This window comes from Pseudorca crassidens, chromosome 3 (genome assembly GCF_039906515.1).
Source record: "Pseudorca crassidens isolate mPseCra1 chromosome 3, mPseCra1.hap1, whole genome shotgun sequence".
Classification (NCBI taxonomy): Eukaryota; Metazoa; Chordata; class Mammalia; order Artiodactyla; family Delphinidae; genus Pseudorca; species Pseudorca crassidens.
The window spans coordinates 136049145-136072199 of NC_090298.1; the positions used below are offsets into that span (position 1 = coordinate 136049145).

General features: G+C 42.8%; 1 protein-coding gene and 2 pseudogenes across 2 annotated transcripts in view; 2 read left to right on the plus strand and 1 right to left on the minus strand.

The window, feature by feature from the left end:
• Window positions 1–637: 637 nt before the first annotated feature.
• Window positions 638–23055, minus strand: part of IBA57 (iron-sulfur cluster assembly factor IBA57) — a 69915-nt gene continuing 47497 nt past the window's right edge. For both annotated transcript variants that reach the window (XM_067732500.1, XM_067732497.1), the window contains 2 exons: window positions 9124–9206; window positions 638–2150 (listed from right to left, as the gene is read on the minus strand). In XM_067732500.1, the coding sequence (XP_067588601.1) occupies window positions 2070–2150; window positions 9124–9206 (164 nt within the window). In that variant the 3' untranslated portion in view covers window positions 638–2069. The remainder of the gene's footprint in view (window positions 2151–9123; window positions 9207–23055) is intronic.
• On the plus strand, window positions 6773–8441 carry LOC137221975 (ATP synthase subunit beta, mitochondrial pseudogene; annotated as a pseudogene).
• The window catches only part of LOC137220584 (E3 ubiquitin-protein ligase rififylin pseudogene), a 44853-nt pseudogene continuing 32076 nt past the window's right edge, over window positions 10279–23055 (plus strand).

Sequence of the window (23055 nt, forward strand, 5' to 3'; positions counted from 1 at the left end):
GGGACGAGCAATTTGGTGCCTTTCTTCATTGGCAACCCAGGCAGGAACAAATTTAGAGATCCTTTTATTCCAGAAGGAATCTGAGAGAGCTCTGAGTCCACAGTGCAGACCTAATGGACTCTCAGAGGGGGCTGTTTTTAGACTACATGTTGTTCCATCAATTAGGGGCAGCACAGCATGACACTGGGAGCTAAACCAGCTGCCACAGACTAAACGTTTGTGTCCCCCCAAAATTCATATGCTGAAATCTAACCCCCAGTGTGTTGATATTAGGAGGTGAGGCTTTTGGGAGGTGATTAGGTTATGAGGGTGGAGCCCTCAGGAATGCGATTAGTGTCCTTATGAAAGAGACCCCAGAGAGCTCCCTTGCCCCTTCCACCACAGGAGGACATAGTAAGAGGTTGGCCGCCTATAAACCAGGAAGCAAGCTCTCACGAGACACCAAAACTGCCAGGACTTAGATCTCAGACTTCCAGCCTCCAGAACTGTGAGAAATATGTCTGCTGTTTATAAGCCACCCAGTCTATGGTATTTGGCCACAGCAACCCGAAATAAGACACCAACTACAGAAGCAGTTATTGGAAAGGCGACACCTGCATGCTCAAAATTGTAGTTTTCACATCCTCATGACAAAGAATTTCATAAAAAGATTTTTAATGGATTAAACAACTTTAATTTGGTAGACTCAGAAGCAACTGCTGAATCTTACTGAGAACCAAGTCTGCACACCACCAAGCCTCATCAGAGAGTTCATGGTCAGGTACTGGGCAGCTGGGTAGCTAAAACAGTTCAGGGTCTGTGGCATAATGAGAAATATATATCTGGTCTTTGTCCCTGGGTCCTGACACTGAGCTCCTATATCCCTCGGAATTTCCCAGGTGATAGGACTGTCTTTTGTTCTCATGAGGTGACTCTTGGCGGGCTCCTGGATGCTTCCTGGATGGAGGCTGTTCACCAGAAAAATCAAGCTGTGATTAGAAGCTTGAAATCTTCAACCCCACTCCACCCCCATTCTCCAGAGAAGAAAGAGAGTCTGGAAATGGAGTTAATAATTGATCACACCTCCTTTGATCTCCTTTATTATATAATAAACCAGTAAAAATACATAAGTGTTTCCTGAGTTCTGTGAACCATTCTAGCAAATGACTGAACCTGAGAAGGGGGTCATGGGAACCCTGATGTATAGCCAGTAGGTCAGAAGTGTGGGTGGCTCTGGACTTGCGATTGGCATCTGAAATGGGGGTGGCCTTGTGGGACTAAGCCCTTAACCTGTGGGGTCTGACGCTATCTCCAGATAGTTAGTGTCAGAATTGAGTCAAATTGTTGGACACCCAGCTCATACCCACTGAGAATGGGGGAATGGGTTGTAGTTGCTGGAAAACACCCCTGGATCCATCTACTTCTAAAATCTTAAGGGGCATTGTAATAGTAACAAGAAAACTTTACTGAGGATACACTTATTTAACACATGTGAAAAAATAATACCATAAAGTTACAAGGATTGATCATGTTACGTGCATACCCACAGCCATCCTTTATATCCATTTAAAAATTCAAGTTAGTATTTCAAGCTTTGATTCTGTTAACATCTGATAACATGCTATCATACAATGGAATACTGTAAATGTTGAGCACTTGAAATAAATAGCTATTTTGCTTGCAAAATATTAGTCACCTGCAGAAATTACCTAGTGCGAAAAGGCTCTACCTCTCCCTGGGACCTCATGCCTCTGGAAGAATTCTTCTTGTGCCCTTTAAAAGATTTCGTAACCAAGACTAAAGAACCATCACATAATTTTGCAAATAATGCTGGGAGGTGCATCGGCATCCACAGCTATGTTGAACGTCCATCCAACGTTGGAATGAGGCTGGTATTTCTCCAAAACAAGTCTACAAAGCCTTGTGGGGCTTCATAGAGAGAAGGCTCCTTTGTCATCTCCCATTTCTTACCCCATGATATTCACATCACTGCAAAACAGTCCAATCGTCAGGTGGCAGGGGTTTTAAGCCTCTTCCAACACCTTGAGGTTTGAGAACCACAGGCATCAGCCTTAGTTCAGAAACAAGGTTCAGAGGGTCCACTTCTGGGATAGCAGCATGACGAGCTCTGCAGACCCACTCCACAGCAAAACACGTATAACTGGTGAACACTAATAATAATAATAAAAAGAAATTATAATCTCAGAAAATTGTCCTCAGCGCACACAGCAAAAGGAGAGATGTTGATTCAAGAAAATCTACTAAAACTTGGTAAGAATGATGAGTCTGAGGGGATTGACCCAAACGACCCCCAGCTCTGTTTGACAGAACTCCACCTGGGGTGGGTATGGCCAAGAAGATGGGGGTCCCTCTCCCTTCAGCTCCTCATCAGGGGGTATGGCATCTTACCAAGGGGGCAGGCCACCAGCATTTCTCATTCCCTCCAGCTCCAAGGCTGAAGCAGCGAAATTCCTGGTGAGTGTGGCTGAGATTTTGGGGGCACCCTTCCCCTATGCAGTGCCTACTCACTGAATGGAGGCATGGTAGACTGAACATATGGGGGTCCTGATTATCCCGACCCCAAATCACTCATAGAGCAGAGGTTCCACACCAGGAGAAGCAAATCAAGAAGACCAGAGGCTGCCGCTGACAAGAGCATTAGCTCACAGATTCTTCCCAGGGGAAAGGCAGTTCACAGAGGGCTCCAAAGCTCTCCACAAAGGAACTGACCTCATTTGAAACAGAGTGCAGGAATGTTCAAGCCTCTGGGTGCTCTTGAAAACAGTAGCTCCTCTTAATTAAGAGAAAAAAGCTAAACCAAGCCAGTTCACCAGAGAGAACCATGGAAAGAGACAGCTAAGGGGCTTCCCTGGTGGCGCAGTGGTTGGGAGTCCGCCTGCCGATGCAGGGAGCACAGGTTCGTGCCCCGGTCTGGGAAGATCCCACGTGCCGCGGAGCGGCTGGGCCCGTGAGCCACCGCCGCTGAGCCTGCACGTCCGGAGCCTGTGCTCCGCAGCAGGAGAGGCCACAGCAGTGAGAGGCCCGTGTACCGCAAAAAAAAAAAAAAAAAAAAGAGACAGCTAAGAAGAACCTCCTGTGGTAAGAACAAACCTCAGAGACTGGCCTTAAAACTGAACACTAGCCAGAAGACTGTGCAGCAGTTTATGGGCATTGCTGAAAACAGCAGACCAGTCAGCCAACAGTTAGTGGAGCCCAACAGCTGGGTGTGATATCAACTGAAACAGCTTAATGGAGGGATCAGGAAAGAGATAGTCAGAGAGCCCTCTGAAAATCCCTGCATCCCAGGGTGACTTTGCTTATGCTTTAATTGCACCCTCTGAGGAGTGACACCAAAGGCTTTGCACTGGCGGGGAAACAGACTCACTAAAAGAGTCTAGCTGTATCACTAAGCAAATAACTGGTCCAACAACTGCAAAAACAAGCCCAGAGAAAAAGTAGGGGAATCAGTATCCAGAGTTACCAAAATATATTACCTAAAATATCTGGCTTTCAACGAAAAAATTATGAGACATGCAAAGAACAGCAAAGTGACCAATATGCAGGAAAAAAAAAAACAAACAGACAACAGAAACTGTGAGAGGGACCAGATGTTGTACTTAACAAAGTTTCACAGCAGCTATCATAACTGTTCAAAGAACTTAAGGAAGCCATGCTGGAAGAAGTAAAGGAAGGTTTCATGATGATGTCTCATTAAATAGAGAACAGCAGTAAAAAAAAATTATAAAATGAAACACACACTGGAGGGGTCCAATGGTAGATGTCAATGGCAAAAGAAAGAATCCATGAACTTGAACATAGAGACTGATTGAGATTATGCAATCCAAAGAACAGGGAGAATGAAGAATGAAGAAAATAGACAATCTTAGGGAAATGTGGGACACCATTAAGTGCACTAATATATGCACAAGAAAAACAACTCACCACACACAAGAGAAGCCCAATATGATTTACAGCTTATTTCTTATCAGAAACCATGACTGCTACAAGGCAGTGGAGATAGGTAGCAAAGAGCGGACTTCCTGGGTACATCATTCTCTGCCACCAAAACAGCGTATCAAACAAAACAGGATCTTAAAAAATGCCAAATCAGAACACTAAAGTAAACACAACATGCTTGAAATTATGTTACTATTATTCAAATTAGTAACTATCCTTAAAATTGATTTCAAATCCTGGGCAACGCTTTAGGCCACCTACTGGGGGAATTGTAATGCTATTGGTTAAATTCTAGAAATTCTCTCATCAGTCCTGGAAGTTTTTTCACAGTGTTCAAGAGGAATTCAGTTGTGATGACTAACTTGGGTGAAAGTCCAAAAATGATCCTGTAATTTGAGAGTTTCAGGAAGCAACACTGATATAAGAATTTAAACAATTTAGGGACTTCCCTGGTGGCGCAGTGGTTAAATCCGCCTGCCAATGCAGGGGACAGGGGTTCAAGACCTGGTCCAGGAAGATCCCACATGCTGAGGAGCAACTAAGCCCACGCACCACAACTACTAAGCCTGTGCTCTAGAGCCCGCGAGGCACAACTACGGAAGCCCACATGCCTAAAGCCCATGCTCCGCAACAAGAGAAGCCAGCGCAATGAGAAGCCCGCGCACTGCAACGAAGAATAGCCCCCGCTCGCTGCAACTACAGAAAGCCCACGCGCAGCAACAGAGACCCAACGCAGACAATAAATAAATATAAATAAATAAATAAATTTATGTTTTAAAAAAAGAATTTAAACAATTTAAAGTAACACAAGGATTTTAATAATATATCCTGTATCCACTAAAATAAATGCCAGGGAATGTATATGAAAAACATTTTTTTGGCCCAAAAGTATTTGCCAAATCTTTGAAAAGGCTTGTGGAAGATCTTTTTGACGTGTCCAAGGAAAATGAACTTCTGGGTGCCCTTGTACTGGTGTCAGCAGTACAGTTGTGAGCCCTCCCTCCCCCTCTCATGGTTTAAAATTAGAGACCATGGGGCCTGGGAGCCACTATGGAACTGCCTCCTGCCCCCAACAGCTGCCTTCCCTCCCTGCAAATGCTAATATTAGGGCTGCACAAATTCCTAGAGTAGAAATTAAGGGCCACAATTAACTGGGTGACTTAACTTGGCAATCTTGCCCTTTTATCATGGTTAGAAACTGGACCTTTTCACAGCCATGGCTTTGCTACAAAGTCACTCAGTTTCTTCAGCTCAACCCCCGTATCTTTGGCCTTTCCAAAGAGCTTCAAGACTCCAACTTATTTTCTCCTGGGCATCAGTTCATACAACATCCTTGTCACCTCGGCCCAGGGCTGTGCTGGACATGCTCTGGACAAAGTTATTTCTAGGGCATACCACAAAGCTGTTCCAGGGCCTCCATGTGGTCACTGTTGGACCTTCAATGGCCAGAGCCAAGGTTAGCACATATAAAAGGGTCACAAGAACAGAGAAAGCTGTCCAAGCAAGAAACAGACCCTATTTTTCTAACCACTGACTCTTGGATGTGAGAGCTCAATTAGGAAGCTGTAGTAATCAAGACAAGACAGTGGCTCAAGAATAGAATAGGAGAGAAGAGAAGAATAGAGAGCCTGGAAACTGGCCTGCACACATTCAGACACTGAGATGTCCCTCCAGAGGACTGGGAAGAATTTTCTAGACAACCAGCTCTCTGAAAAAAATGAAAGCGAGATCACTACTTTGCACCTATCATGGGATGAATGGTATCCCCAGAAAAAGATATGTCGAAGTCCTTACCCCCAGAATCTGTGCTTGGGAGCTATTTAGAGGTAGAGTCTTTGCAGATGCAATCAAATCAAGAGGTCATTAGGATGGGCCCCAACCCAATAACTAGTATCCTTATAAGGGGAAATGTAGACACAGAGGCAAACATGCACTGAGGGAAGATGATGTATGTAAGAACGCAAAGGAAGAAGCCCTTGTGAAGACAAAGGCAGAGATTGTAGTGATACAGTCACAAGTCTAGACCTCCTGGGGCACCAGGAGCTGAAAGAGGCAGAAAGGATCCTTCCTAGAGCCTCTGGAGGGAGCTTGACCCACTGACACTTTGATTTTGTACTTCCATAGGAGAATAAATTTCTGGTGTTTTAAAGCCACCCAATTTGTGGTAATTTATTACAGCAGCCCTAGGAAACGAATATAGTGTCATACACAAAATTCAAGCGGATTAAACATGGAATTACCATGTGACCCTTTAATTCCATTCCTAGGTATGCACTCAAGAAAACTGAAGCATGTCCACACAAAAACTTTCACAGCAACTATTCACAATAGCCAAAAAGTGGAAAAAACTCAAATGTCCATCAACTGATTAACTGATGAATGGATAAACAAAATGTGCTCTATCCTTACAATTGAATATTATTCAGTCATAAAAAGGAATAAAATACTGAAACATGTACAATGTGGATTAATTTTGAAAACATGCTCAGTTAGAGAAGGCAGACACAAAAGGCCATAAACTATATGATTCCTTCATATGAAATGTTCAGAACAGGCGAATCCAGAGACAGAAAGTGGATTAGTGGTTACCAGGGTCTAGGGGAGGAGAATGGGGAGTGACTGCTTAATGGGTATAGAGTTTCCTTTCGAGGTGATGAAAATGTTTTGAATCTACATAAATGTGATGGTTGTACAACATTGTGAACGTATTAAATGCCTCTAAATTGTACACTTTAAAATGGCTAACTTTATGTTATACGAAACTTACTTCAATTTAAAAAAATCAAGCTGCAATGAATTTAAAAACCTGACTAAAAGTCTCCACCCCAGCTCCACCATGTTGGGACTTGTGGGTCGTGTGCCGCTGCCTCAGCCTCTGAGGGCTTGCGGGGACTCAGCCCTTCAGCACCGCTACCCCAAGCCCAGCTCTTACTGCGGGCCGCTTCGGCAGCGCTCCAGCCTGCCAGAGACTATGCTGCTCAAACATATCTATCGCCAAAGGCGGGCACCGCCACTGGGCGTGTCGTGGCGGTCATTGGTGCAGTGGTGGACGCCCAATTTGACAAGGGGCTGCCACCCATCCTAAATGTCCTGGAAGTGCAAGGCAGGGAAACCAGGCTGGTTTGGGAGGTGGCCCAGCATTTGGGTGAGAGCACGGTAAGGACCATTGCCATGGATGGTACAGAAGGTTTGGTTAGAGGCCAGAAAGTCCTGGATTCTGGTGCACCAGTCAAACTTCTTGTTGGCCCTAAGACCTTGCATAGAATCATGAACATCATTGGAGAACCTATTGATGAGAGAGGTCCCATCGAAACTAAACAATTTGCTGCTGTTCATGCTGAGGCTCCTGAATTCATGGAGATGAGTGCTGAGCAGGAAATTCTTGCTACTGGTATCAACGTTGGGGATCTGCTGCCTCCCTATGCCGTGGCAAAATTGGGCTCTTTGGTGGCTCTGGAGTTGGCAAGACAGTACTGATCATGCAGTTAATCAACAATGTTGCAAAAGCCCATGGTGGTTACTCTGTGTTTGCTGGTGTTGGTAAGAGGACCCATGAGGGCAATGACTTATACCATGAAATGACTGAGTCTGGTGTTATCAACTTAAAAGATGCTACCTGCAAGGTCGCGCTGGCGTACGGTCAAATGAATGAACCGCCTGGTGCTCGGGCCCGGGTAGCTCTGACTGGACTGACTGTAGCTGAATACTTCAGAGACCAAGAAGGTCAAGATGTATTGCTGTTTATTGATAACACCTTTTGCTTCACCCAGGCTGGCTCAGAGATGTCTGCTTTATTTGGCAGAATCCCTTCTGCAGTGGGTTACCAGCCTACCCTGGCCACTGATATGGGTACCATGCAGGAAAGAATCACCACCACCAAAAAGGGATCTATCCCCTCTGTACAGGCTATCTACGTGCCTGCTGATGACTTGACTGACCCTGCCCCTGACACTACCTTTGCCCATTTGGATGCTACCACAGTGCTGTCCCATGCTATTGCTGAACTGGGCAGATATCTAGCTGTGGATCCTCTGGACTCCACCTCTCACATCATGCATCCCAACATTGTTGGCAATGAGCATTATGATGTTGCCTGTGGGGTGCAAAAGATCCTACAGGACTACAAATCCCTCCAGGACATCATTGCCATCCTGGGTATGGATGAACTTTCTGAGGAAGACAAGTTAACTGTGTTCCGTGCATGGAAAATACAGCGTTTCTTGTCTCAGCCATTCCAGGTGGCTGAGGTCTTTACCAGTCATATGGGGAAGGTGGTACCCCTGAAGAAGGCCATCAAAGGATTCCAGCAGATTTTGGGAGGTGAATATGACCATCTCCCAGAACAGGCCTTCTATATGGTGGGACCCATTGAAGGAGCTGTGGCAAAAGCTGATAAGCTGGCTGAGGAGCACTCGTGAGGAGGTCCTTTTGGCAAACTAAGCACTCATCCTCTGTGCTGTCCCTCTCCTTGCCCCTAATCCAAAAATCACAGTTTCCTCTGTAAGCCCCATGAGAGCCTAGACTGAAGACATTGTGTTCTGTCTGAAGAGTATTTCAGATTTACAATAAAATGTACATCCCTCAAAAAAAAAAAAAAAAAAGAACCAACACATGAGAATTCCTTGGCAGTCCAGTGGTTAAGACCTGGCGCTTTCACTGCTGGGGCCTGGGTTTTATCCCTGGTCAGGGTGTTAAGATCCCGCAAGCCATGTGGCACAGCCAAAAAAAAAAAAAAAAAAACACACAGTTTTTAGAAGAAAATTGAGAACATATATATGCAAAAATTTCTTGAACAAAACATAAGACAACAGACATCCTAAAAGGAAAATAATTATTTTGACTACATTCAAATTAATGATGGGGAATTCCCTGGCAGTCTAGTGGTTAGGACTCCACACTTGCAGTGCAGTGGCCTGGGCTCAATCCCTGATCAGGGAACTAAGATCCTGCAAGCCGTGCAGCGTGGCCAAAATAATAACAATAAAATAAAATTCATGACGGCTGCCCAAAAGAAGATACCAAAAACAAACTTCAGAAAGGATGCCTATCACATGTGTGAGTTGCAGGAATTCTTACACATGTGCGCTACAGTACAGATACAAGGATGTTCAAGGTGGTACATGGCAGCAAAATATTGTCAGCAAACCCACTTGCCGGGGGGAGAATCAAATAAATTGCAGGACATACCTGGTGAACGCAGGATGCAGTCATAGAAAGAATGCAAGAGGTCCTCGCCCACTGACATGGGAAGACACCAGTATCAGGGTTTTCTAGAGAGACAAAACCAACATGCACATATATATGCATCTGAGTTGGCAAACTGGAGACCCAGGGGAGCCAATATTCCAGTCCAAGTCCAAGGACAGAAGACTGATGTCCAGCTCAAATAGCCAAACAAGAAGAGTTGCCTCTTCCTCCACCTGTATGTTCTATTCAGGCCTTCAAATGATTGGATGAGGCCCACCCACACTGGGGAGGGCCACTTGCTTTATACAGTCCACCAATTCAAGGTTAACCTCATCCAGAAACACCCTCACAGACACTCCCAGAATCATGTTGGGCCAAATGTTTGGGCTCCCTGTGGCCTACTCAAGTTGACACATGAAATTAGCCTTCACAACACATGTACCCAGTACAGAAATGTGAGTTGCAGAACATAGAGGACACAATTCCATTTAAGCTTGGAAAAGTACAACACAAAACACTGTGTGTGGGCACAAACATACAAATAAATCTATGTCTGTAAGTGCACAGAATTGTCTGAAAGTGAGCACAGATGGCTAATTATAGTGACTTTCGGGAGGGTGGAAGGGAGGACACAGGCTTTTCACTCTATGTGCTTCTGTGCCATTAGGTTGTATTCAACAGGCACACATCCCATTTGCAGTTAAAAAATAACAACAAGGTAAGTTTTAAAAGAGGAAAACAAAGCCAATGGGCTTTGCTCATGGAACTCCACAAGGGAGATCTTCCAGGAGATGCAGCCCTGGGCAGAGGGAGCCAAGCGTGACAAGGAGAGGGGGCCTGAACAGCAGAATCCTGGAGAACTCAGTCAGGAAGAGATGCTAGGAGGACCAAAGCCGGGAGAAGACCCAGAGCTGCCTAAATTGGTGTTTTGTGTCCCAACTCTGAGCAGTGTGGACAGCATGCAGCCTGGCTCATTAGAACAAAGAAAACCTGTAACAACAGGAGAAGCAGCAGCCCCCCAAGTGTGCTGTGCAGGAGGCCGAGCCTGAGCAGGGCTGGGGTGAGGGTTAGGGTTAGAGCCATGGCCAGGCCAAGGTGAGGGCCACAGTGAGGGTCATGGTAAGGGTCAAAGTAAGGGCCATAGTGAGGGCCACAATGAGGGCCAAGGTGAGGGCCACAGTGATGGCCAAGGCGAGGGCTATGATGAAGATCAAGGTGAAAGCCACCTGATGGTTATGGTGAGGGTCACCAGGAAGGCCAAGGTGAAGGCCACAAGGTTGGTCCATCTGGGCTGATGGCAGAAGTAGCCTCATTGCAGTAGTGAGTGCCAGGCCTGGGGTTCAGGCATTCCCCTTCACCCTGCACTTTTCAACCTGCCTTCAGAGTTGTTTCTTTCAATGAAGTCTTAATCAGAGCTCAAATATAAAAAGCTGATCAGAGTAGAAATATTATAGTGCAGTGGTTCTTAAAGTGTGGTCCCACCAACTTGTGGGTCCCTGAAGCCCTTTCAAGACACCTAGCAGTACGGACAGTTTCCATGTTGCCTCTTTCACTCTTACTCTCTCACCAGTGTGGCATTGTCCCAAGGTTGCAGGACTCCAGAGCAGAGAATTCAGCTGTCCTGTATGAAGCTGGGTATTAAAGAGATTTGCACACTAATAAATGCCACTCTTGCCTCTACATTTTGTTCTTTGTTGGTTTTAGAAAATACAGGGGTTTTTCCATTAAAAATACGTTATTTATATTAACATATAATGGACTTATTATTATTTTAAATGAATTAATAAACATTTAAAATTTTCTCAGTTTTGATATCAATAGATTTATCACACAGGAACTAAAGCTCTTTGAGGTCTGCAGGAAAGTTTTTAGGAGTTAAAATAATTCTGAGGCTGAAAAGCTCCCATGGAATCCCTGATTGGTACAGGACATAAGTCTAAAGCAACAGCACTAAACAAGAAAGAACACAATGGTTTTGAGCAACAGAGTTCAAGACTCACAGTTCATAAACTAATGGCTGTGGGTGTGAGTGGTAGAAACAGACCCAGAATTAACGTACGTATGTGTGTGTATACATGCACACGTGCATATATGTATTCTGGCCAAACAGAAAAGATTTGGGGATGAATAACAACAAGAAAAATCTAAATAATGCTTTTCATTAGAAACACACCTAAAACATAAGGATATTAAAAAGTTCAAAGAAAAAGAACAGAAAAATACAGAAAAGGCAAATATAACCGAAAAGAAAACTGATGCAGCTATATTACCAGCAAACAAAATTGGCTTTGTGGGAAAATAGTAACCAAAGTTCAGAGGTCATTTGAAAAGGTTCAATTCAGCAGGCAGCCATAAACTTCAAAGGAAAGGCATAACATAGTTGATGGCCTCTGACCAGAATGTTAAAATTCAGCAAAAACAAAACAAAGACAAGCTCCATTCATTTAGATATAACCTCTAAATAACTTAAGGGCTAAAAAAATTGCAATGGAAATTTTTAAATATTTAGAACTAAAACGTATCAAAAACATGGCCTGTCAAACCAATGGGATACTGTTGAGAAAGAAACAGCCTTAACAGCTTAGAGTAGAAGAAAAGAAAGGCCAAAATCTAAAAGTTAATCATCTAATTTCAGAAGCTAGGAAAAGAATCATCAAACCAAACACAGAGAACATATAAGGAATGAAAGAATAATGATAAGAACAGAAATTAATGAATAAAGAGTAAAGAGAAACCAGAGAGGATAAATAAAACTACATGTTGCTTCCTTGACAAACCTTTGTCAAGACTGACCAAGAAAAGGAGATGGCAAAAATAGCCCACATTAGGAATGAAGTGATGGCAGAATTACAAACACTGCACGGATTGAAAAGATAAGAAGATTCAAACTATGTTACAAAGCTATAGTAATTGAAACAGCAATGGTACTGGCATTTAAAAAAAAGACATATAGACCAGTGGAACAGAATCAAGAGCCCAGAAGTAAACTCTCACATCTGCAGTCAACTAATCTTTGACAAGAGCACCAAAAACACAAAATAGAGAAAGGACAGTTTCTTCAACAAGTGTGGTTGGGAAAACTGGACATCCACATGCAAAAGAATGAAAATGAACCACTACCTTATATCATACACAATAATTACCTCAAAATGGATTAAAGGCATAAATGTTAAGACCTGAAACCATAAAACTCCTAGAAGAAAGCATAGGAAAATTTCTCCTTGGTCTTAGAAATGATTTTTTGAGTGACACCTAAAGCACAAACAACAAAAGCAAAAACAAACAAGTGGGACTATATCAAACTAGAAACTGCTGTATAGCAAATGAAACAATCAATAAATTGAAAAGATAACCTACAGAATGGGAGAAAATATTTATAAACCATATATCTGATAAGGGGTTAATATCCAAAATATATAATGAATTCACAACTCAAGAGCAAAAAACCACAAACAATCTGATTAAAAACTGGCAAAGGACTTGAAGACATGTTTCCAAAGAAGACATACAGATGGCCAACAGACACATGAAAAGATGCTCAGCATCACTAATCATCACAAAAATACGAATCAAAACCACGAGATATCACCTCACATCTGTTAGGATGGCTACCATCCAACTACAAGAGACAACAAATGTTGGTGAGGATGTGCACTGTTGATCAGAATGTAAATTGGTGCAGCACTGTAGAAAACAGTAGGGTGGACCCTCAAAAATTAAAAATAGAACTACCATATGATCCAGCACTTGACTATTGGGTATTTATCCAAAGGAAACAAAATCGATATCTCAAAGAGATATCTGCACCTCCATGTTCATTGCACCATTATTCACAATAGCCAGGACATGGAAATGACCCAAGAGTCTACCAACTGATGAATGGATAAATAAATTTGGTATGCATATACAATGAAATACTATTTAGCCAAAAAGAAAGAAGGAAATCCCGCCATTTGTGACAAAATGAAAGGAGCTGGAGGGCATCATGATACGTGAAATAAGTCAGAAAGAGAAAGACAAATACTGTATGGTATCACTTATATGTGGAATCTTAAAAAAATTTTTTTTTAAGTTGAGCTCATAGTAACAGAGAATAGAATGACGGTTTGTAGGCATTGTGGAGATGGAGGAAAAGGCGAGATATTGGTTAAAGTGTACAAATGTTCAGTTATAAGATTTTTTTTAATGTACAGCATGATTTTTTTTAAATAGGATATTTTCCAAAACTCATTGGATTGTATACTTTAAATGGATGCAGTTTATTACATATCAACTATACCTTATTATAGATTATTTTTAAAGCAGTATAATATTATGAACAATGTTATTACAACAATTTGAAAACTTAGATGTTATAGACAAATTCCTAGAAAACACAATCATCATTTCAATTCATATCCCCCCCAAAATCAATAAACTTTAACAACCAGTCATGATTTTTTTAAAAAACTTAGCAAACTAGAACTTCCAGTTATAAGAACTATCTTAGGGCTTCCCTGGTGGCGCAGTGGTTGAGAGTCTGCCTGCCGATGCAGGGGACACGGGCTCGTGCCCCGGTCCGGGAAGATCCCACATGCCGTGGAGCAGCTGGGCCCATGAGCCACGGCCGCTGGACCTGCGTGTCCGGAGCCTGTGCTCTGCAGCGGGAGAGGCCACAACAGTGAGAGGCCCACGGACCGCAAAAAACAAAAGGAACTATCTTAACCTGAAAAGGGATATCTACCAAAAAACCTCAGCAACAATCAGACCAAGTGGTAAAATTACAATGGCATCTCTCTTAAGATCAAAAATGGGGTGTGGTACCACATCTCTACCCAACTCAATCCATCACAGAAAGACATGGAAAAAGGTAGAGGTGTAGGGATTGCAAGAAAGAAACAAAATTCTCGTTCACCTCAGGTTATATGATTGTCTACAGAAAAAGCCCCAAATCACTTACAGAAAAGACTCATTTGCAAATTTATTTCTATACATCTGTGAACAAAAATTTACATAAATGCAGTTTCACAAGGATACCATTTGCAACAGTATCAAAATTATTTTTAACAACACATGAATAAATTTAACAAAAGATATATAAGAACTTTAGGAAAATTATACAACTGTTGTGAAAGACATCAAAGTAGGCCTAAACAAATGGAGAGACACATGATGTTCATAGATTTGAAGATTCAATAACACTAAGATGGCAGTTTCCCCAACTTGACCTACAAATTTAATGCAGTGTTGAGCAAAATGCTATTGTGTGTGTGTGTGCACAAGTGTGTGCGAACAGATTGTAAACAATCTGACTCTAAAATTCACATAAATAATCAAAGCACCAAGAATAGCCAAGATGCTAGTAAAGTTGCAGGATGCAAAATCAACATACAGAAATTTGTTGCATTTCTATATACTAATAACAAACTATCTGAAAGAGAAATTAAGAACACAATTCCATGTACAATTGAACCAAAAAGAAAAAAATACCTGGAAATAAATTTAACCAACAAAGTGAAAGATCTGTACACTGAAAACAATAACACACTGATGAAAAAAAATTTGAAGAAGACACAAATAAATGGAAAGATAGTCCATGCTCATGGGTTGAAAAAATAATATTATTAAAATATCCATACCCAAAGCAAACTATAGATTCAATGTAATCCCTATTTTTTAAAAAATCCAATGGAGTTTTTCACAGAAACAGAACAAACAGTCCTAAAATTCGTATGGAACCCAAAAGACACCAAATAGCCAAAGCAATCTTTGAGAAAGAAGATCAAAGCTGGAGGCATCACACTCCCTGATTTCAAGCTATAGTAAAAGCTATAGTAATCAAAACAGTAGGATAAAGGCATAAAAACAGGCACATAGATCAATGGAACTGTGTAGAGAGCCCAGGAATAATTAATTTATGACAAAGGAGCTGAGAATATACATGGGGAAAGGACAGTCTCTTTAGTAAATGGTGTTGGGAAAACTGGACTGCCACATGCAAAAGAATAAAACTGGACCACTGTCTTACACCATACACAGAAATTAACTCAAAATGGATTAAAGACATAAATATAAGACCTGAAACTCTTAGAATAAGACATAGACAGTGAGCTCCTTGACACTGGATTTAGCAATGATTTTTTGGATTTGACACCAAAAGCAAAGGCAACAAAAGCAAGAATAGACAAGTGGGACGACATTGAACTAAAAAGCTTCTGCACAGCAAAGGAAACCATCAACAAAATGAAAAGGCAATCTACTGATTGGGAGAAAATATTTGCAAATCATATGTCTGATAAGGGGTTAATGTCCAAAATATATAAAGAACTCACACAACTCAATAGCAAAAACAAACAATCCAATTTAAAAGTGGGCAGAGGATCTAAACAGACATTTTTCCAAAGAAGACAGACAGATGACCAAAAAAAAACACATGAAAAGATGCTCAACATCACTAATCATTAGGGAAATACAAATCAAAACTACAGTGAGATATCACCTCTCACCTGTTAGAATGGCAATTATCAAAAAGACGAGAAATAACAAGTATTGGCAAAGATGTGGTGAAAAGAGAATCATTTTGCGCTGTTGGTGAGAATGTAAATTTGTGCAATTGCTGTGGAAAACAGCATAGAGATTCCTCAAAAAAATTAAAAATAGAACTACCATATGATCCAGCAATTCCGCTTCTGGGTATTTATCTAAAGAAAATGAAAACTCTAACTCAAATATATATATGCACCCTCATGTTCACTGCAGCATTATTCACAATAGCCAAGGTATGGAAACAACCTAAGTGTCCATCAACTGATGAATGGATAAAGAAAATGTGGTATTTATATACAATGGAATATTATTCAGCCGTAAAAAAGAAAGAAATTTTACTGTTTGCAACAACATGGATAGACCCTGAGAGCATTATGCTAAGTGAGATAAGTCAGGCAGAGAAAGACAAATACTGCATGATCTCACTTGGGAGTTGCCAGAGGTGGGGGGGGGGGCGGTGAAATAGGTGAAGGGAGTCAAAGGGTACAAACATACAGTTATAAAATAAATAAGTCATGGGGCTATAATGTACACCATGTGATTATAGTTAATAATACTGTATTGCATATTTAAAAGTTGCTAAGGAGGGACTTCCCTGGTGGCACAGTGGTTAAGAATCTGCCTGCCAATGCAGGGGACATGGGTTTGAGCCCTGGTCCGGGAAGATTCCACATGCCACAGAACAACTAAGCCCGTGAGCCACAACTACTGAGCCCACATGCCTGGAGCCCATGCTCCACAACAAGAGAAGCCACAGCAATGAGAAGCCCAAGCACTGCAACAAAGAGTAGCCCCCGCTCACTGCAACTAGAGAAAGCCCGCATGCAGCAAAGAAGACCCAATGCAGCCAAACATTAATTCATTAATTAATTAATTTAAAATTTTTTAATAAATAAATAGAATTATCTGCTTAAAAAAAGTTGTTAAGGAGGTAGATCTTGAAAGTTCTCATGAAAAGAAAAAATCTGTTAACTATATATGGTGATGGATGTTAACTAGATTGTTGTAGTAATAATCTCACAATATATAAAAATATTGAATCAGTATATTGTACACCCAAAACTAATATAATGTTGTATGTCAATTATACATTAATTTTAAAAAATAGCCAAGATTCTATCTCAAGGTCTTGGCTTGCTATAGAGACATATAAGTTCTAAGAATTAACCTCAAGATGCAGTAATTAAGACAACATGGTACTAGCACAGGGATGGACAGATAGAACACTAGAACATGTGGAGCAGAATGAAAAACCCAGAGACAGACCCACATAGGTAGACCTGTGGGGGTGACCAAGAACACTGTGGGTCAGTGGGAAAAGATGGATTGTTTGGTGAGCAGGGTTGGAACCACTGGTTACATAAACAGGAAAATATTAAAGTTAACCTCCACCTCACACCACACATCAACATCAGTGCCAGGTAGATTAAAACCTAAGTGTGAAAAGTACAATAGCAGAAGTTTTAGAATCTGGTATAGGACAGCAACTTCCTGACCTCAGAGTGGTGGGAATTTTTAAAGCAATGTACCTAAAGCATGCACCCTAAAAAAATATTGAGAAACGTTAACTGTGTTAAAATTTAAAGCTTCTATCCTAAAAAGACATTTAAAAAGTGAGAATGTTCTGTATATGTCTATTAGGTACATCTGCCTGGATGACCTATCCATTGTTGAAAGTGTTGTTATTATTATTATTATACAATTATTGTAATGTTGTCCATTTCTCCCTTCAGATCTGTCAGAATTTGCTTAATATATTTAGGTGCTCTGATGTTGGGTGTGTATATATTTATGATTGTATATATTCTTGATGAATTGACCACATTATCATTATAAAATGACCATCTTTGTCTCATTACCATTTTAGTTTAAAGTCTATTTTATCTGATATAAGTATAGCTACCTGCTCTCATTTGGTTTCCACGGAGTATCTTTTCTGACCCCTTCACTTTCAGTCTGTGTGTGTGTGTGTGTCCTTACATCTAAAGTGAGTGTCTTATAGGCAGCATATATTTAGGTCTCTTTTATATTCATTCAGCCACTCTATGCCTTTTGATTAGAGAATTTAATCTATTTACATTTAAAGTTTGTATTGATAGGTAAGGACTTACGGATGTCATCTTAATTGTTTTCTGGCTGTTTGTAGTTTCCTTGTTCCTTTCTTCCTATCTTACAATCTTCTTTTGTGAATTGATTTTCTATAGTAGTATGCTTAGATTCCTTTTTATTTATCTTTTGTGAATCAACTGTAGGTTTTGCTTTGTGTTTACAACGAAGCTTATATAAAACATCTTTTAGATATAAAGGTCTATTTTAAGCTGATAACAACATAACTTCATCCACATACAAAAGCTCTACCCTTTACTCCCCACACCACATTTTTTTTCTTGGTGTCACAATTTACTTTTTTTAATATTGTGTATCCATTAACAAATTGTTATAGCTATATCTATTTTTTAACATTTCTGTCCTTTAACCTTTATTCTAGAGTTAAGTTGTTAACACAACACATTACAGAATTACTGTATCCTAAATATGACTATATACTTACTTTCACCAATGTGTTTTACATTTTCATGTGTTCATTTTACAAATTAGAGGGAAAAAAGAAAAGGTTAGAGACGAGTCCCAAACTGAGAGAAAATATCTGCAAGGCATACAACAACTGATGATGAACTAGTATTTGAAATTCACACATAACTCTTATAAAATCTAGGAGAAGATAAAGGCCACCAGAGACAATGAACAAAGGATTGAGACACTGTACAGAAAGGAAACGATGGTGGTTGACTAGCAGAGGATGATGCACAATACCATTTCCAATTGGAGTATTAAATCAAACTGAAGAAACACTGATTCTGATCCATCAGCCCCCAACCCAGAACTCCCTGTGGTAGGATGAACCTACCCTATGGACCCAAAATTTCCTGCATGCACTCCAGCACAGCACTTGTGATGGGCTGCAGGAACAAAAACATATATTGTCGGGACCTTCCTGGTGGTCCAGTGGTAAACAATCTGCCTTCCAATGCAGGGGACGTGGGTTCGATCCCTGGTCAGGGAACTAAGAGCCCACATGCCGTGGGGCAACTAAGCCCATGCGCCACAACTACTGAGCTTGCACACCTCAACTAGAGAGCCCACATGCCACAACTACAGAGCCCACGCACTCTGGAGCCCACACACCACAACTAGAGAGAGAAAAGAAACCTGCACGTCACAACTAGAGAGAAGCCTGCGCAATGCAACAAAGAGCCCATGCGCCCCAACAAAAGATACCGAGATCCTGCATACTGCAACTACAGCCCAATGCAGCCAAAATAAAAAATAAAAAAATAAAAAACAAACATATATTGTCTTTCTCTAAGTACAGTTTCTAAACACTCCCCCTAAACTCCCCACAGTGGTTAAGATCATAGACACAGTGCCTGGCTATGTGTCCCCCATTCTAGGCTGATCATTTCCACCTCTCCTATGGAGGTGATGAAGGTCACATGGAATGCTGTCTAGGATTGTGTTGAAACCTGAATTCCCATATTTACACACCTGTGTTCATAGTAGCATTATTCACAATAGCCAAAAGTTGGAAGCAACCTACATGTCCATCCATGGATGAATGGATAAACAAATTGTGGTCCATCCATACAATGGAATGTTATTGAGCCTTAAAAAGGAAGGAAATTCTGACACGTGCTACAACATGGATGAACCATGAAGACATTATGCTAGGTCAAATAAGCCAGTTACAAAAGGACAAACACTGAATGATTCCACTTACATGAGTGACTTAGAGAAGTCAAATTCATAGAGACAGAAAGTAGAAGGGTAGGTACTACAGGTTGCGGGGAATAGAGAGTTATTGTTTAACATGGACAGGTTTCAGTTTGGGAAGATGAAAAAGTTCTGCAGATGGATGGTGGTGAAGTTTACACAACAATGTAAATGTGCTTGACACTGGAATCTACACTTAAAAATGGTTTAAATGTTAATTGTTACGTTATATATATTTTACCACAATTTTTAAGTAAAAGTTATTTAAAAAAAAACTGAATTGCCATTTTTCATTGATTCCTAGAACAACTTCTTCCTGCTTTTCCAGCCTCCCTCTCCCACTGTCGTCCCCCTACCACCACTTCCCCATCCCCACCCTTGCCCACTCAGCCAGGTCAGCGGAGGATGTCTCCTGAAGGGATCCTACCTACTTGAGAGCTGACTCACAACTGGGTTCACTCTCCGACTGTTCCAGGGACTGGAAAACACCACTGAACCCTGCCCCTGCCCCTCCTCTCCTGTCCGCATCCCCCCCAACACCACCCCCCCAATCCCCTCCTATCCTAAGTGCCCTCTCCTGCCTCCAAAATCCCACCTCTGCCACCCCATGGCCCACCCCTTGCTCCCCAGGCAAGCTCCCATTCCCAAGTACCCGCCTGCACTGCCCCCACTCTCACCCCCATGGAGTAATGCAGTTCACTCTCTCCTGGTCCCTTACCCCACACCCAGGTTGCATCAGGGCAAAATAAACACCAGAAGCAGCTGATGAAGAAACATGACTTCCGATTTGGAGGGGGATAGGGAACAGTGGAGTCCAAGCTGCTTGGACCCCTTGGTGATGTCCACCAGTTACTTTTTGGTAACCTCCAGTCTGTTGGTGCCTATGGGGCCTCCCCCTCCCAGGCAGTGCATTCCTAGCAGAGCCCCTACCCTCCTCCCAGGTAGTCTGTTCTATGACAACTGGTGCACACCTGCTTGGGTTGCTCCCCAAGGGCCCCAAGGGCAGGGGGGACCCTCAGAGGGGCAGCTGACAGCCTAAGCACCAAGAACAGACCAAAGCTCCACCCACTGCCTGAGCAAGCACCCTCAGGGCCCATGAGGGTGGGCACAGTGGAGCTGTGTGTTCCACACCAACTTGGCAAGCAGGGCCATGGGGGCAAGACCTGGCCAAGGGCATGTGATCAGGATGCAGGGACATCCCAGGAACTGTGGACCACACCTGACCACAGCTCCTGCCAGGCTGGCCCATGTGGTGTCATCTTCTTATTGAAAGTCAGTAAAACTGTGACCAGAGGGCATTGCTGGCAGAGATTCCCTGATGAGACCTTTAAAGCACTTTCTTAGCACTTTAAGGACAGGAGCTTCTGAGAACAGAAGATCCACTGTGCAGTGGGTGGACAGGCCCACCATGGCCACACAGGACTTTTGGGGTCAAGACTATCACCCTGCTTCACAGAACAGGTTAGTTCTCCCCAAAATGCTCTGTAAGTCTAATGCAATTCCTATCGGAACCCCAGCAAAATAGAGATCAGCCAAAATCTTAAATTAACTGAAGCTAACTTTAGAAACTATAAAGGTTTGCAGAACAGCTGCAGATCTGCAGATTTGTTCCCTGAAGCCAAATGCAGCCTGATGCTGATCTGTTGGCTGTCTGAATTCTCTGGTATCTTAGCCCTGCTTTGCTTTTGTGCCCCTTCCTACAACACACACACACACACACACACACACTCACTTTCCGGAATGCTGTGACCTGCAGTCTGCTTAGCTCAACTATGCTTGCGCGTTTTTTCTCTCCCTCCCTCCCTCCCTCCCTCCCTCCCTCCCTCCCTCTCTCTCTCTCTCTCTCTCTCTCTCTTTCTCAGAACTCGGCATTTGCATCTGACTTGATTCTCCCCATAATGATTATATTTCAATGATGGCACTAGATCTGAATTTGCATCACTTGATCTCTGCCATTGGACAGAGCCTGGATGAATTACAAGGTTTGATGCTTGCTGTATTTGTACCCTTACCTACATTTTAAAAATGTACAAGTATTGGGAATTCCCTGGTGGTCCAGTGGTTAGGGCTCCATGCTTCCACTGCAGGGGGCACGGTTTCGATCCTTCGTCAGGGAACTAAGATCCCACAAGCCACGTGGTGTGGCCAAAAATATAAAAAATAAATTTAAAAAAATAGGGACTTTCCTGGTGGTGCAGTGGTTAAGAATCTGCCTGCCAGTGCAGGGGACATGGGTTCAATCCCTGGTCCAGGAAGCTCTCACATGCCCCAGAGCAACTAAGCCTGGGCACCACACTACTGAGCCTGCACTCTAGAGCCTGTGTGCTGGAACTGCTGAGCCCATGCGCTATAACTACTGTAGCCTGCGTGCTCTAGAGCCCACAAGTCACAACTACTGAGCCCGTGTGCTGCAACTACTGAGGCCCACATGCCTAGAGCCCATGCTCTGCAACAAGAGAAGCCACCGCAATGAGAAGCCTGTGCACTGCAACAAAGAGTAGACTCCACTCACCACAACTAGAGGAAGCCCAAGCGCAGCAAGGAAGACCCAATGGAGCCAAAAAAAAAAAGCAAAACCAGCTGGGCTTACTTTCAGGAGACCCAGAGGGCTGTGGGAAATAGAGACTCCACTCTTAAAGGACGAACATAAAATCTCATATGTGGACTTACCTGGTGGCACAGTGGTTTAGAATCCGCCTGTCAACGCAGGGGACGTGGGTTCGAGCCCTGGTCTGGGAAGATCCCACATGCCGCGGAGCAACTAAGCCTGTGTGCCACAACTACTGAGCCTGCGCTCTAGAGCCCACAAGCCACAACTACTGAGCCTGCATGCTACAACTACTGAGGCCCACACACCTCCACAACAAGAGAAGCCACTGCAATGAGAAGCCCACGCACGGCAATGAAGAGTAGCCCCCACTCTCTGCAACTAGAGAAAGCCTGCATGCAGCAATGAAGACCCAACACAGCCAAAAAAAAAAAAAAACACAAACAAAATAAACAAAATAAACAGGGAATTCCCTGGAGGCCCAGGGGTTAGGACTCCACACTTCCACTGCCAAGGGCACAGGTTCGATCCCTGGTCTGGGAACTAAGATCCTGCAAGCCGTGTGGTGCAGCAAAAAAAACAAAAACAAACAACAAAAAAAATCTCAAATGCTCCAGGACCCAAGGCAGAAGCAGTAATTTGAAAGGAGCCTGGGTCACCTCACCTGCTGATCTTGGAAAGTCTCCTGGAGAGGCAGAAGGCAACTGGAGCTCACCTGGGGACACAGATAATGGAGGCACCCATTCTGGTGTTTGTCCTTCTACCACAAGGACACTGGTGCTGGCAAGTGCCATCTTGGAGTCCTCACTCTAACTCATTAGCACCAGGAACCAGCCCCATCCACCAGGGGGTCAGCAACAATACTGGGATGCCTCAGGCTAAGCAACTAGCTGGGCTGGAATATAGCACCATCCACTAGCAGGCAGGTGGTCTTACGACCCCCTGAACCCACAGCTACCCTGGGACACAACCCTGCCCACCATAGGGTCCACTACCCAATCCCACACACCACTGTAAAGGCAATAGCCCCGGGACTCCCAGGGCCCCCCAGTCAGAGACCACAGGACCCAGCTCCACTGATGAGTGGG